This window comes from Hemitrygon akajei, chromosome 21 (genome assembly GCF_048418815.1).
Source record: "Hemitrygon akajei chromosome 21, sHemAka1.3, whole genome shotgun sequence".
In the NCBI taxonomy this organism is placed as follows: domain Eukaryota; kingdom Metazoa; phylum Chordata; class Chondrichthyes; order Myliobatiformes; family Dasyatidae; genus Hemitrygon; species Hemitrygon akajei.
The window spans coordinates 57,019,396-57,047,107 of record NC_133144.1 but is presented as its reverse complement, the minus strand read 5'-3'; the positions used below and the strand labels follow the sequence as shown (position 1 = coordinate 57,047,107).

Genomic DNA, 27,712 nt, shown 5'->3' with positions numbered 1-27,712 from the left:
TGTTAACTGTAATATGTATTGTCAATATGGATAAGACTATTAACTTTGTTTCTTGGAATACTAATGGTTTAAATCATCCGATTAAACGGAAAAAAGTATTCAAAGTATTCCATAGAATGAATGCGAATGTTATTTTTGTACAAGAGACTCATGTTAGGAAGGTGGATAGTCAGAGGTTGTTTAGGTTTTGGAAGGGCCAACAGTATCACTCAAATTCGCAAGCCAAAGTGAGAGGTGTTTCTATTTTTATAGACTCATCAACTGCTTTTATACATTATGAAACAATTTCAGACCCGCAAGGTAGATTTTTGCTTATTACTGGGTTGCTTTTTAATCAAAAAGTTGTTTTAGTTAATGTTTATGCTCCAAATACTGACTGTCCTGAATTTTTTAAATGTTTATTTACATCCTTTCCTAATCTGAATCAACACAGATTGATAATGGGCGGGGATTTTAATTGTTGTTTAAACCCTTTGATGGATAGATCCAAACCCATTCAAACTTTTCCGAACAAATCGGCTTCTCTTATTAATTCTTTTATGATTGATTCAGCTATCTGTGAAATCTGGCGTTTTCTACACCCTAATGATAAAGAGTTCTCATACTTTTCCCATGTGCATCATAATTACTCAAGGATTGACTACTTTTTCATTGATCAGCACTTCCTTACAGATGTCATGGATTGCAAATACGACTCTATTGTTATATCTGATCATGCACCTTTGAAGTTATCTATTAAGGTGACAGATTCACATATTAGTACTAAAAGTTGGAGGTTTAATTCTGTTTTACTGCAGGACTCTGACTTTATTAACTTTATTAAACAGCAAATTGATTTGTTTTTCTCAATAAATTCCACAGCAGACATCTCTAGTGGAACTCTCTGGGATACTTTTAAGGCATATATTCGTGGACAGATTATTTCATATTCTGCCGGAGTTAGGAAACGAACTAATTCTAAAATATCAACATTAGTTGATAAAATTAAGGCAATTGATAAGATTTATGCATTGACCCCTAGTAAAGAACTTTATAAAGAAAGGGTGGAACTTCAAATGGAGCATAGTTTATTATTAACCTCTTCGATTGAAAGTCAGTTAATTAAATCGAAAGCTCAATTTTATACATATGGAGATAAGTCTGGTAAATTACTAGCTAACCAATTGAAAATTGTTTCGGATAAGCGACAAATTACTAAGATTCGTAAACAAGATGGTACTCTGACGATTGATCACAAAGAGATAAATACAGCCTTTCAAGATTTTTATAATTCTTTATATCAATCAGAATGTACCAAAGACTCTTCTATAATGAGTGAATTTTTAAGGAAATTGAATATTCCAAAAGTAACTGCTGAGGATAGTGTATTTTTGGATACACCTATTACGGAGTCTGAAATAGAAAAGGCCATTTTCTTAATGAACTCGGGTAAAGCTTCGGGCCCAGATGGTTTTTCTGCAGAATTTTTTAAATCCTTTTCTTCTATACTTTCTCCTTGGCTTTGTAAAATTTTTAAAGATGCATTAAGTATAGGTAAACTACCACAATCTTTTTATGAAGCTTCTATTTCTTTAATTCTTAAAAAAGATAAAGATCCCACTGAATGTGCATCTTATCGGCCTATATCTTTGCTGAATATGGATTTTAAGATTTTTAGTAAAATCTTGGCTATTAGATTAGAAAATATATTGCCTCGGATTATTTCTGAGGATCAGACTGGATTTATTAAAAATCGTTATTCATCTTTTAATATTAGAAAATTAATTAATATTGCTTATACTTCTTCATCTAAAATCCCAGAATGTGTCATCTCCTTAGATGCCGAAAAAGCATTTGATAGAGTCGAATGGTCATATTTATTTAATACTTTGCAACATTTTAATTTTAGTTCAAAATTTATATCATGGATTAAATTAATATATCAGAAACCTTTAGCTTCGGTTTTCACTAATAATCAAAGATCCCCTTTTTTTCAGCTATTTCGGGGTACAAGGCAAGGTTGTCCTTTAAGCCCTTTATTATTTGACATTGCTTTGGAACCCTTGGCTATAGCTATTCGTGAATCACCCAATATTTTAGGTATTACCCGTGGGGAGACGATGTATAAGGTATCATTATATGCAGATGATTTGTTATTATATATATCTGATCCTGAAAGATCTATTCCTGCTATTTCTTCTTTGCTTGCTCAATTTAGTAACTTCTCTGGGTATAAATTGAATTTTAATAAGAGTGAACTTTTTCCATTAAATATGCATACTCCAATTTATAATCGGGTACCATATAGAATTGTTACAGACTATTTTACTTATTTAGGTATTAAAATTACTAAAAAACATAAAGATTTATTTAAAACTAATTTTTTGCCTTTAATAGATCAAATTAAGCAACTTGCTAATAGGTGGTCTCCACTATCTATGTCTTTGGTAGGTAGAATTAATGCCATTAAGATGATGATATTACCTAAATTTTTATACCTATTTCAAGCATTACCAATTTTTATTCCTAAATCTTTTTTTGATACAGTTGATTCTAAAATATCGTCGTATTTGTGGCAGAACAAAAATCCTAGGTTAGCTAAAAAATATTTACAGAAGCCTAAGAAGGAGGGCGGTTTGGCTCTACCAAACTTAAGATTTTACTATTGGGCAGTTAATATACGGTATTTGATATTTTGGACACAAGAATCGACTACAGTTGCTGGCCCACAATGGGTAAATTTGGAATGTAAATCTGTGCAAGATTTCTCATTGATTTCAATCTTAGGATCTTCACTTCCCTTTTCGTTATTTAAAATGAATAAACAGATAACTAATCCTATAGTCAAGTATACATTACGAATCTGGTTTCAATTTCGTAAATTTTTTGGTTTGAATAAGTTTATACTGTCAAGTCCTATAACAGCTAATTACTTTTTTCGACCATCTTCCATAGATCAAGCCTTTTATTTATGGAAAACAAAAGGTATAACATGTTTTCGTGATCTGTTCTTGGATGATAACATTATGTCCTTCGAACAATTATCTAACAAATATAATTTATCTAAAACCCATTTTTTTAGATATCTACAAGTTAGAAATTTTTTATATAATGAACTAAAGTCTTTTTCGAAAGAATGTCCATTGGACATTACAGAAAGAATTTTAGCTCTTAATCCTTGTCAAAAGGGTCTTGTTGCTATCATTTATAATATGATTATGAATCTACAACCAGATATATCTGAAAAAATTAAGAAGGAATGGCAGGAAGAACTACATTGCCCTATTTCTACTGAGCAATGGGAAAAAATTTTATTATTGGTAAACTCATCCTCTATATGTGCTAAACATACTCTAATACAATTTAAGGTCGTACACAGAGCTCATATGTCTAAAGATAAACTTGCTCGATTTTACTCGTATGTTAATCCAACCTGTGATAGATGTCATTCTGATATAGCTTCGTTGACTCATATGTTTTGGTCCTGTCCTTGCTTACAAAACTATTGGAAAGATATTTTTAATATTATTTCAAGAGTTTTAAATATTAATCTCCAACCACATCCTTTTACTGCAATTTTTGGCCTACCAATGATAGATAATAAGTGCTTATCCGCTTCATTCCAACGAATGATTGCATTTATTACACTAATGGCTAGAAGATCCATTTTACTGAATTGGAAAGAAGCCAATCCTCCAACAGTATTTCAGTGGTTTTCCCAAACTATTTCCTGTTTAAGTTTAGAAAAAATTAGAAGTGTGGTTTTCGATTCTTCAGTTAAATTTGAGGAAACTTGGAGACCATTTATTCAGCATTTTCATATGAATTAAACGGTCTGATCCTGAACCTTATTGTCACTATCCTGAATTGTGTGGATGGAGGTTGGGAGTCATAGGCACTACTGTATATATATAACATTATGCGATTGCCCATTTTGGTTAGTTTTTTTCTATTTAGTTGTTGTTTTTTTTTTGGGGGGGGTTTCTCTTAATCATTTATATTATTATATGAGTTTGAGAGATTCTATGTATGGATCAATATATATTTGAATGTTTATCAATCTATTATGTACTCTCAAATGTCTTGTAACAATATTTTTCTTCTGTTTTTTTTTAAAAAACTAATAAAAAGATTTGAAAAGAAAGAAAAAGAAAGATGCATGTCCTGGGTGGTGGTGGCCCTTAATGAGGCAACGCCTTTCGAAGATGTGCTTGACACTGGGGAGGCTAATGCCCATGATAGAGCTGGATGAGTCTGCAAGCCTCTGTACCTTTTTCCAAACCTCCACACCAGAGAGTGTTGTATCCAATCAGTACACTCTCCCTATTACATCTGTAGACAGTTGCTAGAGTTTTGATGCATTATTAAATTTCCCATTATTTTAGGGGGGTGTACTTGTAAAACAATTTCTCTACATCACGTTCTACTCCCTCAGAGCTACATAGGAATGTCAGCCTTTTTTGGGTTTTTTTGCCCATTTGTCATTGTGAAAGTAATTGAACCAGCAGACTAACTTCACTTAGTAACTTTCATCTAATGGTAGAACATAATCTTGATTACATAAAGCCAGGCTAGATGGGCGTTCACAACGTAGAGGGGATATGTTCCATACCACTGCTATTATGTAAAATAAAACAATGGGAACTTGTTGCAAAGTATTTCATGCAACAAGTGGGTACTTGTCTGAGCAACTGAACCAACAGATGTCAACATACGTGAACTCCTCTAAGTCTTTAAACACAAATATTTAACACCGACTGTGCAACAAGACCACCATGTCTATTTTGTGCTCCATAAATTTGAACTCCTCAGAGGAAGTCAGATTTGTACAGCGCAAAGCAGCCCTGTACGACGATCAAGTTGCACGGCAACCAGCACATTTCATGTGTGTTGTCTCTTAACACAAATGACATATTTCACTGTATATTTTGAGGTACATTTAACAAGAAAAGCTAATTTTTTTTTAAACTGTCCAGTATCTATTTAACAACACCAATTCCATCTTTTGTTTACCCTATATTCCCCTTCTCTCTCTCCTCAGCTCTACTCTACAGCTACGGACTAAGCGTAACTTACATTGTCCAATTAGCCTTCACTGTGATGTAGAAGGAAGTCCACACAGTCACAGGAAGAACATGCAAACTCCACACAGAGAGCACTGGAGGTCAGGTTGAACCCAAATGTCTGGTGCTGTCAGGCCACTCTACTAGTTGTGCCAACTTAAATATTAAACTTCTCGCCATATAAGAGATGATAACTTTAATAAAAGATCATATTTCAAAGAATTGCAACCCAGTGTTCAAGATCACAGGTACTGGATAACCTTCAGCATCAACCCCAAACTTGTCAGCTCACAGGACCCTGTACATTATACCACCACACCAGTGTTAGAAGCCAGGGCATCCAAGAAGATCTAACAAACCTGTCTTAAAAATCAAAATGTTTAGACCCAAACAATTTTTGCAGAGAGCCAAATGGACAACTTCATTCACCATCAGTCTGAACTGATTCTATGACTACAGGCATACTTCAAAGGATTCTTTACAACTTGTGTCCTCAGTATTATTTGCACAGTTTGCCTTCTTTTGCACACTGGTTGTAGAAGAACACTAAATATTAAATTGACTCCACAACCTATAGATTCTTTTCCAAGGACTGAAGCACAGCAGTGCCTCTACTTTCTTGGAAGTTTGCAAAGGTTCAGCATGTCATTAAAACATTTACAAACCTCTATAGATGTGTGGTAGAGAGTATATTCACCAGTTGCATTACAGCCTGGTATAGAGATACCCTTGAATGGAAAATCCTACAAAAAGTAGTGGATGTGGCCCAGTCCATCATGGGTAAAGCCTGCCCCACCACTGAGCACATCTACATATAGCACTGTCGCAGGAAAGTAGCAACCATCATCAAGGACCCCCACCATCCAGGCCATGCTCTCTTCTCTACCTTCTTCCTGATGGCAGCAATGAGAAGCCTCGGGACCCACAACTCCTGGTTCAGGAACAGTTATTAACCCACAACCCTCAGGCTCTTGAACCAGAGGGGATAATTTAACTCAAATTCACTCACCCCAGTATTGAACTGTTCCCACCCTATGGACTCGATTTGAAGGGCTCTTCATCTCAATATTTATTGCTTATTTATTTATTAATCTCAGGTTTGTATATGATGTCATATACGTACTTTGATAATAAATTTACTTTGTACCACCATCCTTGATACTTGTAAAAACATCACTGGATACAAGAACAGGAAAAACAAAGATAGGTTTGATGAAAATAACAATGAATTAGAAGAGCTAATCAACAACAAAAGGAAAGCTGGCAGAAGGACATCAACTGCAAGGTGAAAAGAGAAGCCCACTCCAAAGCTAAGGTCATAGTCCAGCATAGAGTAACGGAAATAAAGAATCGGTGGTGGACTGAGAGGGCCCTAGAAATACAGCAGCTTGCTGACTCTGGTGGTATCAGGGGTTTCTTTATTGCCACCAAGGCAGTGTATGGCCCAAACCATCATGGCCTAAACCCCCTTTGCTCCAAAGATGGACGAAGGCAACAAACAGATAATGATGTCATCAACTCTCAATGTAAGGAACACTTCCAGGAGCTACTTAATCGTAATGCCACTGCTAACATTGAAGTCATCAACCAGCTCCCACAATGATCCGTAAGGGGGACATGAGTAAGCCTCCTAGTGTCAAAGAAGTGCAGAGAGCTTGCAAGAAATTGCAGAACAACAAGGCCACCAGGCCTGATGGAATTCCAGCAGCAATCCTCAAGGAAGGTGGCAGAGAACCTTTAAATCATATCCATTAACTACTTGTCAAGATCTGGGACCAAAAGATTCCAGCTGAACTCAGAGACTCAGATTGCCACACTCTTCAAAAAGGTGACAAGGCTGACTGCGGAAACTATAGAAGCATCTCCCTCCTCTCTGTGACAGGAAAGATGCTCGCCTGAGTTTTATGTGATCGGCTTTCACCTCTGGCAGAATATCTCCTGCCGGAATGCCACAGTGGCTTCTGTCCAGCCAGAGGAACATCTGACATGATTTTTACTGCATGTCAATTGCAGGAGAGAGCCCAGGAACAAAATCTCCCACCTTATATGGCCTTCATAGACCTTGTAAAAGCATTTGACTCTGTAAATCGTCCTGTCCTTTGGCAGGTACTGTCCAAAATCAGACGCCCAAAGAAATACCTCAAGCACTTACGCAATGATATGAGTGCAACAGTGGCTCTGAAACAGCACCCTTTAAGGTTGAGACCAGGGTCAAATGGGTGCATCATTGCCCCAACTCTGTTTGTTGGTTTCATTGCAAACATTCTTCATCTCACAGGCCAAGACCTCCCACAAAGAGTCCAGATTCTCTGCAGGACAGACAAGGGGCTCTTTAACCTTAACAGGTTCAAAGCAGAGAGCAAAGTGTCAACTACTTCCATCATGGAGCTCCAATATGCAAATGACAACACCATTGTAGCTCACTCTGAGGAGGATCTGCAGTGTATAATGGATGCTTTTGCCAGAGCATACAAGCTCCTGGGACTTGACCTAAACATCAAGAAGACGTCAATCATCATATCAGTCCTGACGAAGGGTCTCAGCCCGAAACGCTGACTGCTCATTTCAACGGATGCTGCCCGACCTGCTGAGTTCATCCAGCTTGTTTGTACGTCTTGAAGAAGACCCAAGTCCTGCTCCAGATCAAGCTCCTAAACCTCTAACCATCCAAGTTGACAACATCCCTCTGGAGAACACTGATCGTTTCCCACAGCTTGGCAGCCTTCTTTCTTCAAGAGCCAACATTGACCTTGAAATAAATCACAGAGTAGGCTGTGCGAGTGGAGCCTTTTGCCAGGCTGAGAAAGAGGGTTTTTGATGATCGGGATATCAAGACCAACACTAAGCTTCTGGTCTATAAAGCTATAGTCCTCTCCTCTTTGCTATACAGAGCAGAGTCATGGACAATATACAGCAGACACATAAAAACCCTAGAAACTTACCATCAAAGATGACCCCAAAAGATTCTGAGAGTTAACTGGAAAAACAGGTGTACTCTCTCCAGCTAAGGAAGCTATTATTAACTCCATATCCACAATCGTGACTCAACACCAGTTGCGATGGGTCGGCCACATCATCCATATGCCCGACTCCCACCTCCCTATAGAACTTCTGTTCGGCCAACTCAAGGATGCAAAGTGCACTCCTGGAGGGCAGAAAAAGTGTTTGAAGACCAATATCAAGACCCACCTGAGGAAGTGCCACATCAGCCTGAATGGATGGGAGAAATTAGCACAGGACAGGAAAAGCTGGAGAAGGACTGTCTACAAGGGGACTGCACAGCTAGAAGAATACCTCCACCATGCCGTTGAGACTAAGTGGCTTCAACATAAGGAGAGACTGGGAAAGACCCATCTAACTACATCCACCATCATTTCAATGACCGACACCTGCCTACACTGCAACAGGACTCGTGGATCATGGATCAGCCTCTTCAGTCATCTGAAGACCCACAAGTGACCAGATTAACCATCAGGAGAAGAATCGTACTCGATTACAAGTGATTGCTGATGATGATGATGATGATTTGTACTTTGGTAATGAAATTATTTTGAGCTTTGAACAATATTATTTATTTACATTTTTATTATTTGCACAACTTGTATTTTTCATTTTGGTTGTTTTTCCAGACTTTGTGTGTAGTTTTGCACAAATTCTATTGTACTTCCTTATTTTCCTATGAATGCCTGCAAGGAAATAAATCTCAGGATAGCATATGGTGACATAAACGTACTTTGATAATAACTTTATACTTGAAGGCTTGTGAACAGGGAGGGGTAACATAATCAAGCTTCTTCCAGGATTTATCACAATTTTATTAAATGTGAACTTTGTGTGTAGCAGGTTATGTGGTGCTCATTCGCTTGAATCATAATTATAATCCCAATAATCTCCTAGTCAAAGCCTCTTAGCAGACGGCCTATAGAGATATTCAAATAAGATCGAGTACTCAGGATTATCTCAGTATTAAAAAAAATTATGAAGCAAAGAAATAAAGGCTGGTGGGTTATAAACAAAAAGATTTAAAACCATTCTCCAGTGCACTAAAGACCTTTAAACAATGCAGTAATTTATGCAGTAAGCTGGGGTATTTAATTCTCTGACTATTTAGTTAATATGGGTGCACTGAAATCAACCCAGAGGGTTTACAAGCATATGGTCAAAGTGGTAATGAGCTGCGGCCGCCGACAAAGTCGCAGCTTGGACTCAGTTGTTTTATAGTGTTTTTTAAGTTTGTAGGGATGGTTTGGGGAACAGAGAGAGAAGTTAGGGTTCAGGGACAGGGGAGTGGGGAAATTAGAGTTCAAGCCAGATTCCAAGCCTCCACACTGTGTTTGAAGGCCAGCAACGTGAACATGGTCGGACTTCAGGCCAGCAGACCAGCTAGTGTTTGGGCTCCTGTCATCAGCAAGTCCGGAGCTCGGGGCTTAGAGTTTGGGCCATTATCCAGGGTCCTCTATCGTCGTCATCAGTGAGTCCTGGTCAAAGGTTGAATGGAAGTCCAGAAAGGAAGGTCTAATGCCGGAGCCCATACCTGTGAATCTCTGTAAGTCCATCGGGAAAGTCAAAGGTCCAATGTCCACAAACCCACTGCAGACTGGAGGCCAAAGACAACCTATCCTAGGGTTAGAGGTCTTTGTATGTCCATGAAGGGGGGGGGGGGGGGGCGTGTGGGAGAAACTGGGCTTGATTTGTTGTTCTTCTTTGTTGTCCTGCCAAGCATTGTGGGCAAGCTATGTTGGCGCCCAAATGTATGACAATGTATGCCTGCCCCAGGCAATCCTTGGGTGTGTTGGTTTTGAAAGCAAACGGCATATTTCACTCTATGTTTCTATGTATTGTACATGCAATAAATAAATCTAAACGGTTAGTGTTTCAAGGTACAGTGGAGTTCTACATTTCATTTCCAGCCATTTAACATTCTGCTCCTTCGCTGCTTCATTTGGAAAATGTTATATTGGGATTCAATCCACCAGACGCAACCTAAGCTACAAAAAAGTGTGGTGCTACCTTCAAATTCCTGATCTATAGACAGTTTGTAAGAACAGCATTCCTAACATAACTTCAGGGGAATTTCCAGATTAAATCTCTCAGCCTCTCCTTTGTTTTTCAAAACCCATGTACAGTATTTGATCAAACAAGTGAAAATCTGCAGACGCTGCAAGTCCAAGCAATACACAAAATGCTGGAGGAACTCAGCAGGCCAGGCAGCATCTATAGAAAAGAATACAGTCAACGTTTCAGCTGGGACCTTTCATCAGGATGTCCTTTCAGGACGACCTTCCTTTCCTGTCGTATTCCATCTGCAACCCTATGTTGCCTCCACCTATCATCTCTTAACTTCTGTCGCTATGTCCACTCATCCCTCCTCCATCTGCCAATCACCTATACCCACCTATCTCCTGCCAGTTCTTGTTCCACCCCTTCCCCTCACTTCTTTATTCTGGCTATCTCCCTCTATCTTTCAGTTCAGATGAAGGATCTCAACCCAAAAAGTAGATTGTCTATTTCTCTCCACAGAACAGTCTTGGCCAAACCCTGAGAGGAGCGAATGAATAAACAGCTTGGGTCTGTATCCCTGGAAGATTAGAAGAATGAGAGGTGATCTTATTGAACTACATAAGGTTCTATGAGAGCAAATCAGAATGTGTTTCAGGATACTTATCACCTCATTATAGGAAGGACTTGGAAGCATTAAAGAAGGCGCAGAGGAGATTTACCAGAACGCTTCCTGCATTGGAGAGTATGTCTTATGAAGGCAGCGAGCTAGGGATTTTCTCTTTGGAGTGAAGGAGGACGAGAGGCAACTTGAGAGTGTACAAGATGATAAGAGGAATAGATACAGTGGACAACCAGAGATTTTTTCCCCAGGACTTGGAAATGGCTATTACATAGGGGTATAATTTTAAGATGATTGGAGGGAAGTGTAGGGGAAATGTCAGAGGCAAGTGGTGAGTGTATGCAATACCTGCCAGGGGTGGTGGTAGAGGCAGTAACATTAGGGGCATTTAAGAGGATCTCAGATAGGCACACAGATGGTTGAAAAATGGTGGGCTATGTAGGATCTTAGTTAAAAGATTGTCACCACATCGTGGGTCGAAGGGCCTGTTTTGTGGTGTATGGATCTATGTTTCCGCTAGTGGAAGGGTCACAAATGAGCCTTAATCTCCCTTAAAAGAGTTAAAGGACTGGCCATTTAAAGCTGAGATATGAAGAAAATTGGTCTCACATAGGACAATGAACCTCTGGACTCCTCTGCCTCAGAGAGTGGTGGAGGCTAGTCTATTAAGTATTAAGAGTCATAGAGCACTATAACGCAGAAACAGGCCCTTTGTCCTTTTCCCTCTGTTACTCTGCTTAGTCTCATTGACCCACACCTGGACCAGAGCCCTCCATACCCCTCCCATCCACGTACTTATCCAAACACCTCCTAAATGTTGTAATTGATCCACCATGTTCGCCGGCAGCTCACTCTCTTATTCTACACTTGCATCATTTCCTGAGCGAAGTTTCCCCTCAGTCCCCCCTGAAACATTTCACCTTTCACCCTTAACCTATGACCTCTAGTTCTGGTCTCAACCGACCTCAGCGGAAAAAAGTCTGTTTGCACTAACTCTGTCAACATCCTTCACAATTTTGAAATGGAGCTAGGTACATTTTTGGAAGATCAAGAAACTGAGAACATCGAGGAACTGGCATAGGAGAGGGCATCCTGGGGAGATCAGCCACAATCATACTGAATAGTGGGATGGGCTAGAGGAGCTGAGTGGCTTTCTCTTACTCCCATTTCCTTGAGGATGCACTCAATGGGTTGAAAGGCTTCCTCCATTGTTGTAACAATTCTACACTTCTATTGAACACTGGTTTAATCATTGAACTTTCAACCTCTGAAATAATTCACAGCCTTCACAGAAAGAAAGTCATTCTCACCCGTTTTCTAAACAGTCATCCCCCTCACCCTGATGCTGTGCAGGAGCAAACAGATTTACAGCACTACCCAGTCTCTCCCATACAGAATCTTGCCCATTTAACTCAGCCCTCTGTGTAAACTTCCAATGAGTATGGACTAATCTTCTTCAAATCCCCCTTCAGAAAACAAGTTCTTTATCCCAGGATTCAATCCAATTGCACAAACTACAAAGTAAGCATGTCCTTCAGGTACAGAAACTTTTCACCCATTGACTCAGTCTACACTTTCACTGCCTGGGGAAAGCAGCCAGCGTAATTAAAGACCATTCCTACTCCGATCATTCTCCCTTCTCCTATGGGGCAGAGGATATAAAACATGAAACAGGCTCACGGTCAGATTCTAACCCACTATTACAAGATTCTTAAATAGACTTCATATGATAAAGATGAAATCTCGATCTCTCAATCTACCTTATCACGGGATTGTACCTTATCGACCATCTGCACTGCACTTTCTCTGTAACACCACATTCTACATTTGTTATTGTTTTTAAGTTTGCACTACCTCAATCTACTTCAGTTTGGAAATGATCTGTTTGGGTGCTATGCATCTCGGCACAAGGTAATAATTAACCAATTACAAAATACCCCAAGGTCACACATGTCCCAATGCAATCTACTATCTCAGAAAGGCTTCCATTATTTCTATTCCCACCTTTGAACATTGTTTAACAGCACAGCAGCTCAAAGACAATTGGGGACTATAAATTCTGGCATGGTCAGAACAATGCATGTCATGAACAAACATATACTTTAATAAAACTCCTGTGAGATAGATTCATTGGTTAAGTTGTGTTACAACAACAACCTTGCACTCAATGTCAGGAACAGCAAAGAATTGTTTGTGGACTTCTGGAATGGGAAGTTAGGAGAACCCACATCAGTCCTCATTCAGGGATCAGCAGTGGAAAGGGTGAGCAGTTTCACGTTCCTGGGCATCAACATCTCCAAGGATCTATCTTGGGCCCAATACGCTGACACAATCACAGATACGGCACACCAGTGCTTCATTATAAGCTTGAAGTGATTTGCTTCATCACTAAAGCAAATTTCCACAGATTCACGATGAACAGCATTGTGACTGTTTGCATCATTGCCTAGTATAGAGGCTGCATTGCACTAGATCGAAAGAGGCTAGCTCCATCACGGGCAGGAGGCTCTCATAATCAAGAACATCTTCAAAAGGTGTTGCTTCAAGAAGGCAACATCATTAATTGACTCCCACCATCTGGGGCATGTCCTCTTCTCACTACTACCATCAGGGAAGAGGAATGGGAGCCTGAAGACCCACACTCAAAGTGTGTAGGAACAGCTTCTTCCCCCGTTACATCAGATTTCTGAACAGTCCATGAACCCATGAACACTCTCACGATTACTCTTTCTCACTGTTTACTTATTTTAATTTTTTTTTGTAATTATAGAATTGTTTTGCCTTGCTCTGCTGCCACAATACAACGAATCCATAGCATACATCAGCAATAATAAACCTGATTCTTACATATATAAACACCACTTGTAATAACTGTGCCTGAATCTGCTATTCAAATAGAAATATATTTTCACTCCCAACCAAACCTGTTTTGGAGACACCAACTTGCCTGACGTCCGCTTCCTCTGGCTGCAGTGCTTGTATGTCGATCCTTGCTCAGTTTACTGAAGTTCTCCGTATGTTGCTTGTGCTCGTCAAACGCGTCCGCCAACCTTTCCCTAAGTTTTGTCAGCTCCTCCTGAATTATGGACTGCCCACTGATAACCATTTGCATCTCCCGCTGGCTCTGCGTCTCAAACGCTTCTTCATCTAAGAACGTCAGAGTGAGAGAGGAATTGGGAGCGTGAGAACTTCCGCAGAATGGGAAAAGAACAACTATCAAGTCAAGTCGGGTAGAGTTCATTATCATATGTACAAGTTCAGTAAGGCAGAGGCACAATGCAGCATCACAGGCATGTAGATTTGTCACTAGGCTCCCTCAACAGCGGTCAGGACTCCAACAGTTATATAGTAAAATTGGTTACAAAATGGCCAACATACCGCAGCAAATTCCTAATACATATAGATGTACATAGCAAGTAAGATTGACCGTTACAGTTGACAATGCCAGCTAGATAACTCTGAGGAAGCTGAGAGATGATTCTTCCAGCTATTATATCGAAGGGACTCAGAATCTGAGGAGGAGCAAAGGTTACATCCCCTGAGTGGTGGACCTGACAAATCTTCTAGATTTCTGTCCGCATGGAACCTTACGGTAACTGTCATGCAAAACTCTCTTCTCCCAAAGGGCAACTTACTTCTGGGCAGGAGGTAAACTGAGTGAGACAAACATGTTTACTGGGAAATGCTTTACAGTTATTAGGGAGCAAAGTAGATATTTAATTCAATTCAATTTAGAGATAACAGGCCCTTCCAGCCCAACGAGCCCGCACAACCCAATTGCACCCACGCGACCAAGATGAGCTGACGTTAAAAGAGACGATGAGAAGCAGTGGGCAAGTGCTATACGTCTCCCGTCTGGCACATCACCGTAAGTGGGCCATGTGCCAAAGTGGGAAGCGTTTAACAGGGTTGACAAAGATAACGAAGGAATAGTCCGACTCTTCGATAGGACAGCAGGGTAGTGTAGAGGTTTGCGCAATACTATTACAGCACCAGCTGTAAAATCAAGGTTCGATTCCTGCCGCTGTCTGTGAAGACTTTGTGTGTACATTCTCCCTGTGAACACACGGGTTGCCTCCAGGTAGTCCAGACTCCCCACACATTCCAAAGTTGTACGATTATGGTTAGTGAGCTGGAACCAGAAGCATGGAGACACTTGCAGGCTGCCCACACAACACTTGCCGATTTGATTTGACATGTTATGTACTCGTGACACGTTACTGTGGTACCCTTGTCACGTGACTGGGATTGAAGCTATACTGGACTTGAGGTAATGGTCTTGTGATGGTGGAGTGACGTCATTTTCCCGCCAGTAGAGGTCATGTGACAGGTTTTTTTTACAGGGTATAAAAGGAGGACCCCTCCCTGTGAGGAGGGGCAGTTCGTGACTGGATTTGCCATGTTGACTTCATGCCACTGCGTGATTTAATGTTATGACACAGTTTAGTTGAAAGAGGAAGTTTTATCTAATGCCTAAAGTTAAAAAGTCATTGCCAGCAGTTTCTTTATAATACTGCTAGTTGAGAATCAGTGGAGAGTGAAGATCGGAGTTCGGGAGTTAAAGATCGAGGAGAATCGATTTCGACGGTAAAACAGGTTCGACCTTGTTTGATCCTTATTCGGAAGGAATTCGTTGACTGTTCTCGTGTTAATCCCTGCGAAATAGCAGAAAGGATTGGGAATAGTTCTGTAAAGGAAAGGTCAGTGCCTTTAAGCCGTTTCATTTTGTAAATTCTTCGTGGGAAAAAGTTCGATCTTGGGAACCGAAACAAGACGACGGAAAAGAGAATTTAAATCGTCTTAAAAAGTCTCTCCCTTAAATGGACTGTGAGCATTTTGAACTTTTGGCAATACTACTTTGAAGAACTGTTTTTGCAACATCGCTTTAAGAACTGTTTAAGCTTCAATGCTTTAAGAACTGTTCAAGTTGCCACACAGCAGCTGACTTCCGGTTACGTCAGTGATTTGTTTACTTTTGGGGGGTTTGTTTTCAGTGTTTAATAAATGTGTTATTTGTTATATAAGCCCCTGCCTAACTCATATATTTATTGTTGCCTGAATCCATAACATAAATATGGGGGCTGCATCCAGATTGGATCATTTAAGTTTAAATGCTTGTTAAATTTTGAGTCGGTGTTTTGGAAACAGGGAATGCTCGATTCTTTTGTTTGATTGGCTTGTGAGTGGTATTCGGCAACAATGAATATTGATGAGTTTCTGGCTTCGCCAGATGCAGAGTTATTAGCGAGGGCGAAAAAAACTGAAGTATCTGAGATAGCTAGTAGATTGCAACTTAAAGGTATTTTGAAGACTACATCAAAGGCTGTAATACAGAGAAAAATCGCGTCACACTATGTGGATTTGGGTGTTTTTGATTAATCGACTTTAGAGTCGTTTCCAATAAGTAATCTGGAGATGCAGTTGCAAATCGAGCAAATGAAGTTGGAGCGTTGTAGTTTAGAAGCTGATCGGAAAAAAAGGGAATTTGAATATGCAATGACGGAATTAAGGTCTGGGAATCAGTCTTCTGGTTCTAAAAAGCCGTTTGTTGCTAGTCAAGAAATTAAATTGGTCCCTCCATTTAGTGAAACAGAAGTGGAAAGATATTTCCAACATTTTGAAACTATTGCTCGGATGTCAGAGTGGCCGAAAGATAAATGGTCAGTGTTGTTACAGAGTGTAATTAAAGGCAAAGCACAACAAGTTTATACAGCTTTAACTGCTGCGCAAGCACTTGATTATGATATTGTGAAAATGCATATTCTAAAATCATACGAATTAGTCCCAGAAGCGTATAGAGAAAGATTCAGAAGTTTGAATAAGTCTGTGGAAAAGACTTACGTGGAATTTGCCTATGATAAAGCTGTGTGTTTTGAGAGATGGGTTTCTTCTAAAAATGTAAATGAGGACTATGATACACTGAAAGAGCTGATTTTAATGGAGGAATTTAAAAGAAGCATTCCTGTTGAAGTAAGGACCTACTTAAATGAGAGAGATACTGATAAATTGCAGGACTGTGCTAGATTAGCTGATGAGTATGTTTTAATCCATAAGAATAAATTTCCTCAGGGCAGAATTTTTAAGAAGAAAAATAACATGGAGACTCAAGGTAAATCAGAAATTAAATCAGAAGTTAATGAGAAAGGTAAGGACGAAGGAAAACCTGTGAAGGAAAGACAGTTTGGTCTTATTTGTAACTATTGTAAGAAAGCTGGCCATGTAATAGCTAACTGTTTCAGATTGAAAAAGAAAGAGAAGGAAGCAGTTCCAGATGTTTGTGTGCAACATACTGAAGCACCTGTAAAATTACAGGGTTTGATAAACACAAATGAGGTTTTGTTAGAGTCTGACCAAGTTAAAAAGGGATATGATCATTTTATAACTGAAGGGTTTGTATCCTTGAAAGAAGGATCTACTCTGGTGCCAATAAAAATCCTTAGGGATACTGGAGCTTCTCAATCACTGATGTTAGACAGTGTATTGAAGTTTAATGAAGAGTCTGATACTGGTGAGGTAAATTACATAAGAGGTGTTGGGAGTGATTTTATGCCTGTACATTTACATAAAGTAAATTTAAAGTCAGGGTTAGTTACAGGATTTGTTAAAGTAGGATTACAGCATAGCTTACCTGTGAAGGGTATTTCTTTATTGTTAGGTAATGACTTGGCAGGTGGACAAGTTTTTCCTGAAGTGCATTTGACAATGGAGTCTAAGGAATCAGAGATTAATTCTAACACAGATTCTTCCTGTGTTGTGACTAGAGCTATGGCTAAAAAGATTGATGCGCGGAATGAGGTTGTTACTCATGACTGTTCAACTCAGGATTCGAGTTTTGAGAATGTGTCAGACTTTCTTACCTTCATTGTTTGAACAAGATTCTGGGAGTAAGTCTGACTATGAAGATTTATCTCTGTCTCGGAAGGAGATGATAGCAGAGCAGAATAGAGATCCTGAGATTATAAAATTAAGAGTACAGGCTCTATCAGATAGTGAAATTGAGAAGGTGCCAGTAGGATATTACTTGAAAAAAGGAGTGCTGATGAGGAAGTGGAGGTCACCTACAATTCCTGCAAGTGAGGAATGGAATGTTGTTTATCAGGTAGTTGTCCCTAAAGTTTATTGAAATGAGATTTTGACTTTAGCTCATAGTGTGCCTTTAGGTGGACACCAAGGGGTAAGGAAAACTGTGGACAAGATTTTGAAACATTTTTACTGGCCTGGTCTAAGAAAAGATGTGGCAATGTTTTGTAAAACGTGCCATACTTGTCAAATTGTGGGTAAACCAAATCAAGTTACACCAGTGGCTCCATTACAACCTATTCCAGCATTTGGTGAACCGTTTTCTAAAGTTATTGTAGATTGTGTTGGTCCATTACCAAAGACAAAAACTGGTTATCAGTATTTGTTGACTATCATGTGTACTTCATCTAGGTTTCCAGAGGCAGTACCACTTAGGAATATAAAAGCTAAAACTGTGACAAAGGCCCTTATAAAATTCTTTACTTATTTTGGATTACCTAAGGAAATACAAACTGATCAAGGCAGTAATTTTATGTCTGGATTGTTTCAACAGATAGTTTATAAATTGGGAGCTAAGCAAATCACTTCATCTGCATACCATCCAGACTCGCAAGGTGCCTTGGAGAGGTTTCATTCTACCCTCAAGAATATGATTAGGACATATTGTGTGGAAAATGAGAATGATTGGGATGAGGGTATAAACTTTCTTTTATTTGCAGTAAGGGAATCGGTACAGGAATCTTTAGGTTTTAGTCCATTTGAACTTGTGTTTGGGCATAGAGTTAGAGGAGTTAGAGGACCTTTAGCTTTATTAAAAGCACAGTGGATTAGTAAGGAAATACACACTAATTTGTTGGACTATGTTTTGAAATTTAAGGACAGGTTACATAAAGCTTGTAGCTTAGCCAAGGAAAATTTAAAATTGGCTCAGGAGAAAATGAAAACTTGGTATGATAAAGAGGCTAGGATGAGGATGTTTAAGCCTGGAGATAAGGTGTTAGTTCTTTTCCCAGTGCAAACGAATCCTTTACAAGCTAGATTTCATGGTCCTTATGAAATTGTGTCTAAAATCAATGATGTGGATTACGTGATAAACACTCCAGATCATAGAAGGTCAACACAACTTTGCCATATAAATATGATTAAACCAGATTTTGAGAAACAATCTGATACTGTGACTATTGTGGTTAGTGAGAATGAGTTTGATGTAACTAGGAATATGATAGATGATTCATCTGAATTTCATTCTAAATCCAACATTGTTTCTGTTAGGTTACCAAATTCAACCATTCTGGAAAATATTGATGAGAAATTAGCACATTTACAGCTAGAGCAGAAACAACAGATGAAGGAATTAATTTTTAAATATAAGGATTTGTTTCCAGATGTTCCGAGAAGGACTACTATAGCTTCACATGATGTAGATGTTGGAGATGCCAAACCTATCAAACAACACCTATATAGGATGAACATAGAAAAATGTGAACTTGCTGAGAAAGAAATTAAATATATGTTAGAGAATAATATTATTAGGCATTCTAACTCGAATTGGAGTTCACCATGTGTTATGGTGCCAAAACCAGATGGTAGTATTAGGTTTTGTACGGACTATAGGAAGGTGAATGCTGTAACGAAAACAGATGCATATCCAATTCCTAGAGTAGATAATTGTGTAGATAAAGTTGGAAAAGCAAAGTTCCTTACAAAGATTGATTTATTGAAAGGGTATTGGTGTGTTCCATTAACGGACAGAGGTAGAGAGATTTCTGCATTTGTAACTCCATCTGGGTTATATGAATATAATGTTCTTCCATTTGGGATGAAGAATGCCCCAGGTACTTTCCAGAGGATGATTAACTCTGTGATTCAGGGATTGAAAGATACTGATGCTTATATTGATGATTTAGTGACAGGAAGTGATACTTGGGAAGTTGTAGAGAAACGGTGGAGAAATTGTTTGAAAGGCTTTCAAAAGCTAACTTAACTATTAATTTAGCTAAGAGTGAATTTGGACATGCCACTGTGACTTACCTTGGTTATGTTGTGGGTCAAGGTAAGGTAGCTCCTGTTCAGGCAAAAGTTTGGGCAATTTTAGAGATTCCCACTCCAACGGGGAAAAAAACTCTCAGAAGATTCTTGGGAATGGTAGGATATTATCGAAAATTTTGTAAGAATTTTGCTAATGTTGCCCTTCCATTAACTAACCTTTTGCAGAAGAATGTGAAGTTTGTGTGGACAGTGCCTTGTCAAGAAGCATTTGAAAAATTGAAAACAATGATAAGTCAACAACCTGTGCTTAAGGCACCTGACTTTGAAAAACCTTTTTCATTAGCTGTAGATGCTAGTGATGAGGCTGCGGGAGCAGTATTGATGCAAAGGAATGAGGGTGATGAGGTTGATCATCCAGTAGCTTACTTTTCTAAGAAATTTAATAAGCATCAAAGGAACTATTCGATAATAGAGAAGGAATTGTTATCTCTTGTTTTAGCTTTAGAATATTTTGAGGTATATGTTGGTACAACTCAAAAACCACTTATTGTTTACACTGATCATAATCCGTTAGTTTTTCTGAGTAAGATGAAAAACAAAAACAGAAGATTATTAAATTGGAGTTTGATGTTACAAGAGTACAATATTGTGATAACTCATATTAAAGGTAAAGATAATGTGGTTGCTGATTGTCTATCTCGATGTTGAATGTACATGTAATTTTTTTTATAGAGTGTTTTTTTTAATTGTAACACTCCTACTGTATTGTGAGTTGTAAGATGTTATATGATGGTATTGTATATTGTGTATGTTATAAAATTTATACATTTGTTTTTCTTGTAAATAATTTTTGAAATTTTTGTTCTTGTCAGACCAAAATGTTTTTTTTGGAGGGAGGTGTTACGTACTCGTGCCACGTGACAGTGGTACCCTTGTCACGTGACTGGGATTGAAGCTATACTGGACTTGAGGTAATAGTCTTGTGATGGTGGAGTGACGTCATTTTCCCGCCAGTAGAGGTCATGTGACAGGTTTTTTTTACAGGGTATAAAAGGAGGACCCCTCCCTGTGAGGAGGGGCAGTTCGTGACTGGATTTGCCATGTTGACTTCATGCCACTGCGTGATTTAATGTTATGACGCAGTTTAGTTGAAAGATGAAGTTTTATCTAATGCCTAAAGTTAAAAGGTCATTGCCAGCAGTTTCTTTATAATACTGCTAGTTGAGAATCAGTGGAGAGTGAAGATCAGAGTTCGGGAGTTAAAGATCGAGGAGAATCGATTTCGACGGTGAAACAGGTTCGACCTTGTTTGATCCTTATTCGGAAGGAATTCGTTGACTGTTCTCGTGTTAATCCCTGCGAAATAGCAGAAAGGATTGGGAATAGTTCTGTAAAGGAAAGGTCAGTGCCTTTAAGCCGTTTCGTTTCGTAAATTCTTCGTGGGAAAAAGTTCGATCTTGGGAACCGAAGCAACACGACGGAAAAGAGAATTTAAATCCTCTTAAAAAGTTTCTCCCTTAAATGGACTGTGAGCATTTTGAACTTTTGGCAATACTACTTTGAAGAACTGTTTTTGCAACATCGCTTTAAGAACTGTTTAAGCTTCAATGCTTTAAGAACTGTTCAAGTTGCCGCACAGCAGCTGACTTCCGGTTACGTCAGTGATTTGTTTACTTTTGGGGGGTTTGTTTTCAGTGTTTAATAAACGTGTTATTTGTTATATAAACCCCTGCCTAACTCATATATTTATTGTTGCCTGAATCCGTAACAGACACAAATGGCGCATTTCACTGTACGTTTCAAAGTAAATGAGACAAATACAGCTCATCTTTCTTTCTTTCCATACCTGGAGTGTCCAGCTCGGGGTGCTGCTTCCGGAAGTCATCCTTGCGCTTCTCCAAGTCCTTCTCAAAGCGCTCGTATTCCCTCTGGTACTCATCTTCCTCTTGCTCCTTCTGGGCCTGAGCCGACGCATTCTGCTTACGACAGGAAAGGCAGAATACAAGTTAGATCCTTGCATCAAACATCCGTGGCTTTACCCAAAGTCTATGTAATGGACACACACACACACAAGGCGACGGTGTTCACTTGTCACTTCCGACACCGCCTCACAACAAGCGAGGGAACTCAGTGTCTGGAACTTGCCTAACACCCTCCGTTTGCTGGCCCTCAGTATAAATAGCTCCTGCCACCCAGTGACTGCAATGCCATCAAGATCATGAACAGAACAGAATCAGAACAGGGTTTTTATCACTGCCATACTATATGTCATGAAATCTATTGTCTTCTGGTGGCAGTGCAGTGCAATACATAAAATGTAGTATAAATTACAAGACATACATATATCTGGTGCGAAAAAAGAGCAAACATAGTGTGGCAGCATTCCTAGATTCACACAAAATGCTGGTGGAACGCAGCAGGCCAGGCAGCATCTATAGGGAGAAGCACTGTCGACGTTTCGGGCCAAGACCCTTCGTCAGAACCAACTGAAAGGAAAGATAGTAAGAGATTTGAAAGTAGGAGGGGGAGGGGGAAATGCGAAATGATAGGAGAAGACCGGAGGGGGTGGAGTGAAGCTGAGAGCTGGAAAGGTGATTGGCAAAAAGGGATGCAGAGCTGAAGAAGGGAAAGGATCATGGGACGGGAGGCCTAGGGAGAAAGAAAGGGGGAGGAGAGCACCAGAGGGAGATGGAGAACAGGCAAAAAGTGATGGGCAAAGAGAGAGGAAAAAAAGAGGAGGGGGAAAAAGAACTAAATATATCAGGGATGACGTCAACATTGCTTCTTCCTATAGATGCTGCCTGGCCTGCTGCATTCCACCAGCATTTTGTGTGTGTTGCTTGAATTTCCAGCATCTGCAGATTTCCTCGTGATTCCTAGATTCATGGACCGTTCCGAAATCTGATGGTGGAGGGGAAGAAGCTGTTCCCAAAACATTGAGTGTGTGTCTTCAGGCTCCTGTACCTGCTCCCTGATGGTAGTAATGAGAAGAGGGGATATTCCAGGTGGTGGGAATCCTTAAAGATAGAGGCTGCATTTTTGAGGAAATGCCTTTTGAAGATGTCCTCGATGGCAGGGAGGCTAGTTCCCATGATGGAGCTAGCTGAGTTTGTAACCCTCTGCAGCTTTCTCTAATCCCGTGCAGTGGCTTCACCATACCAGACGATCATGCAACCAGTAAAAATGCTCTCCACAGTACATCTGCAGAAATTTGCTAGATTAAACATTCCCAAGTGGACAAGTTCTGCCAAAGTGTCTCAGCCTGAAACATGGACTGTACTTTTTTCCATAGATGCTGCCTGGCCTGCTGAGTTCCTCCAGCATTTTGTGAGTGTTGCTTGGAATTCCAGCATCTGCAGATTTTCTCTTGTTCCCAAGTGGATGGTAAAGTTTTGGAACGACTACATTTAAAACACAGTACCCAGCCTTAAAGATGGGAGCACAGAGAAAGGCCAAAGGAAATTAAGTATCATTTTTAAAAAAATATTTCACAATTTCAAAAGTTCTGTGGTGGGATAAACATCAATAAGTTAATTTGCATGCAGTGCTGCTTCAAAGCAGCACCCATCATCAAGGACGCCCAACATCCAGGGCATGCTCTCCTCCCACTAATACCATTGGGCAAGTGGTTCAAGAACCTTAGGACTCACATCACCAGTTTCAGGAATAGTTATTAACTTACAACCATCAGGCTCCTAAACCAGATTGGATAATCTCACTGAATACATCTCCAAACTGATTCTAAAACCTGCCAACTCACTTTCAAAGACTTTTTACAACTCATTTTTCCAGTAAATGTTTCCAAGAAAATGAATCTCAAGGTAGTATATGGTAACATACACATACCTTGCTAGCAAAATTACCTTGAAATTTGAACTGGCAGGAACCTCCTGGTAAGACAATTAGACCATACGACATAGCAGGAGAATGAGGCCATTCAGCCCATCGAGTCTGCTCTGTCATTCCATCATGGCTGATTTGTTATCCCCCAACCCTGTTCTCCTGCCTTCTCCCCATAACCTTTGACACCCTTACTAATGCAAAACCTATATATACCCTTTCTCTTTTGGGGTGTCATGGTAGTGCATGTGGTGATATCACGTGTCAGAATATGATTGGACAGAGTTATGAGCATGTGCAGAAATGATAGAATGATCTAGAAACATCGAGAAGCATGGCACTGTAAGACACATGTGTAGTTCTATTCTTCCAGAATATGGTTTGTTCTTAGTAACCCATGGTACGTATAAAGAACACAACAGTGTAGTGCTTAGCAAATGCTATTACAGTTTAGGCATTAGAGTTTGGAATTCAATTCCGATGTCATCTGTAAGAAGTTTATATGTTCTCCAATGGGTTTGCTCCAGTTTCCTCCCATTATCCAAAGACTTACTGGTTAGTAGATTACATGGTCATTGCAAATTGTCCTGTGATAATGCGGGGTTAAGTGGGTGGGTTACTGGGTTGTGCAGCCCAGTAGGCTGGAAGGGCCTGTTCCAAGCTGTATCTCTAAATAGATAAACAATATCCAACGATTTGGCCTCCATAGCCATCTGTGGCAATAAATTCCACAGATTCACCACTCTTAACCTAAAGAAACTCCTCATCTCTGTTCTAAAGGGATGTCCTTATCTTCTGAGGATGTGTCCACTGGTCTTAGGCTTCCCCTCTATGGAAAACATCCTCTCCACATCCACTCTATCTAAGCCTTGGAGTATTTGATAGGTTCCCTCCCCCCTCCACATTCTTCTCAACTCTAGTGAGTACGGGCCCAGACTACTCTTCTGACATTAATCCTTTCGTTCCAGGGATCATTCTTGTGAACGTCCACTGGACCCACTCCAATGCCAGCACATCCTTTCTTAGATACAGGGCCCAAAACTGTCCAAGAGTGGTTTCACCAATGCCTTAAAAAGCCTCCTCGCATAAAAGCATCCTCACTTTTATATTCTAGTCCTCTCAAAATCCTTTCACGTTCACAGAGCAATTTCTGTACAAATGCAAACTCCAGACTCTCCACCAGGGCAGAGTCTAAAGCTGCATCATTGGCAAACCTTGTAATTACTCACCCTTCCATCCCCCCTCCCAAAAGGCACTAGGGCCACACCCACATCCTGTGCGACCGGAGTCACAAGGAGTAGACAGAACAAAACAGTCAGCTTCCATTCACCTGAGGAAAACAAAAGGTGCATTAAGCCGAATTTGGCAGCTGCCTCCATTTTACAGGGGCAGGTTGGCATGTAGGCAGGGAAAACTCTTTCATTTTGTTTTTGTTCTTTGAAAAGGATTAAACCATGCAGTTGCTCAACTGAGCCCACAGAGCAGATGGGTGGAACAGCAAAAGCAATATCTCACAGCTCCCACAATTTGTGTTCAGTCCTGGTGTCTGCAGGCTGCCCCTGTGACCACAAGGGTTTCCTCCCACATCCCAAAGACCTATGGGCTGGTGGGTTAATTGGCCACTGTGAGTGCGTAGGAGAGTGGTAGAATCTGAGGACAGTTGATGCAAATGTGGGGAGAATATAACGTGGTCAGTAGAAATAGGGACTTGAGTGTCATCATGATGTCAGTAGGCCAAATGTCCTAGTTCCATGTCGTATGACACTGTCACAAGACATTTCCTCTTCCAAATGAATAAGGAAGAAAAGACAGTCGAAATCATACTCACCTCAAACACTTCCTCTAGCAACTCATTCTAGGTGTTCACTACCCTCTGTGCAAAGAAGTTACCTGTCAGCTTTCTTTTAAACCACTCCCTTCTTAACTTGCATCTGTGCCATCTAGTTTTGGACTCTCCAACGTTGGGGTAAAGACAATGATGGTCTATTTTATTCATACTGCTCATGATTTTATAAACTTCTGTGAGGTCACCTCTCATTCACTTATGCTCTAAAGAAAAAAGATACAACATGGCCAACCTCGCCCTATAACTCAGACCCTCTGGTCCAGGCAACATCCTCATAAAGCTCTTCTGTACCCTCTCCAACCTGACAAATTCTTTCTGTAATAGGGCAGCCAAAACTGTATACAATTTTCCAAGTGCAGCATCATCAAAGATTTATGTAACTGCAACGTAATGTTCCTACTCTTAAACATGACGCCCTGATGAAGATAACCATGCTAAATGCCCCCTCCACCAGCCTGTCTACTTAGAGTGAACTTTGCACCTGTAACTCTTGGCCTCTTTCCTCAGGCCCTCTCTGCTCCACAACACTCACCTGTGCCCTAGCATCCACTGTATGGTTTGAATGTCCAAAATGCATCTAGCAACCTTTCCCTCAAAGTCAACAAAACAAAGTAGCTGGCCACTGACTTCGGAAAGGGGCGCAGTGCACATGATCCTGTCTACGTCAACAGTGCTGAGGTTGAGAGCTTCAGGTTGCTCAGTGTGAACATCACCAGTAGCCTGTCCTGGTCCAACCACATAGATACCGTGGCCAAGAAAGCGCACCAATGCTGCTATTTCCTCAGGGAGCTGAAGACCCTTCCCAATTGTTATTAACGTGCCATAGGAAGCACCCTACCTGGAGGCCTAACTGTTTGGTTCGGCAGCTGCTCCACTCATGATTGCAAGAAACGGCAAAATGTGGACATTTCTTGGTGCATCTTGGAAACCAGCCTCCCTTCTATGGACTTGGTCTATACTTCTTGCTGCATAAGTAGACATAATCAAAAATCCCAGCCACCTAGGACCTTCTCTCTTCTACCTTCTCCCATTGAGCAGAAGATACAAAAGCCTGAAAGCACGTACGACTAGTCTCAAAGACGGCTTTGATCCCGCTGTTAATGAGACTACTAGTAAGTTGAACTCTTGATGTCACAATCTACCCCACTGTAATCCTCCACTTGATTGTCTACCTGCATTGTACTTTCTCTAGTAGCTGTTATATTTTATTCTGTATTCTGTCATTGTTTTACTTTGTCTACCTCAATGCACTGTGGAATGTCCTAATCTACATGAACATATGCAAGACAATCATTTCACAACATTAACAAGAGAAAATCTGCAGATACCAGAAATCCAAGCAATACACACAAAATGCTGGAGGAACTCAGCAGGCCAGGCAGTATCTATGGAAAAAAAGTACAGTTGGCATTTCGGGCCGAGACGCTTCAGCAGTCACTAAACCAATTCCAATTCCATCCTCCCACTTACCTAAATTGTTCAGTTGCCTTTCCTCAGCCCCTCTCCCTTATCCCAGAGAGCTGTTGAGGCTACTGCATGGGAGGTACCTTTTTTTTTATTATTGGTTTACTGAGATACAACACAGAACACGTCTTTCTTTCCCTTTGAGCCACACCGCCCGGCAAACCTGTCGATAAATCCGAGCCCAATTATGGGACAATTTACAATGACCAATTAACCTGCCAACCAGTACATCTTTGGACTGTGGGAGGAAACCCCAACCATCTTGAGGTGAACGTACAGACTCCTTATAGGCAGTGGTGGGAATTGAATCTACGTCACTGGTGCTGTATTGTGCTAACCACCACACTACTGTGCCACCCCAGAAGGAAGACGTAGGTACATTCCTGAAAAATTAGGGAATTGAAGATTATGAAGAACTGGCCTAGAAGAGAAGTTGAGGCCTGGGGTTGATCAACCACTTTTTTTTAAATTTAGAGATGTAGCATGGTACAGGACCTTCTGGTCCATCGTGCCTGCACCACCCTGTTATACCATGTGACCAATTAACTTACTAACCCCCAAGTCTTTAGAAAGTGAGAGGAAACTGGAGAATCTGATGTAAACCTATCGAGTTTCTTGGGGAGTCTAAGAACACTAGAGTGGAGATGAGGAGGAATTTCTTTCGCCAGAGAGTGGTGAATCTGTGGAATTTGTTACCACAGGTGGCCGTGTATATTTAAGGCAGCAATTGAGGCTAAGATGGACAATGGATCGGCCATGCTGAAATGGCGGAGCAGACTCGATGGGCCAAATGGCCTTGTTCAGCTCCTATATCTTATAGTCTTAAGGTAACAGGACCTTCTGGCCCAATATGCCTGTACCACATGACCAAATAATCCACTAACCCGTAGG

The 27,712-nt window shown here is 40.3% G+C and overlaps 1 protein-coding gene across 3 annotated transcripts in view; it reads right to left on the bottom strand.

Moving 5' to 3' along the window:
- LOC140714325 (protein ERGIC-53-like) overlaps positions 1-27,712 on the bottom strand; it is a 121,415-nt gene that overhangs the window by 56,071 nt on the left and 37,632 nt on the right. For 2 of the 3 annotated variants that reach the window (XM_073025483.1, XM_073025481.1), the window contains exons 8-9: positions 21,518-21,650; positions 13,610-13,809 (exon numbers count right to left, since the gene is read on the bottom strand). In XM_073025483.1, coding sequence (XP_072881584.1) covers positions 13,610-13,809; positions 21,518-21,650 — 333 coding nt within the window. The remainder of the gene's footprint in view (positions 1-13,609; positions 13,810-21,517; positions 21,651-27,712) is intronic. The other variant, XM_073025482.1, reaches the window with a different exon arrangement.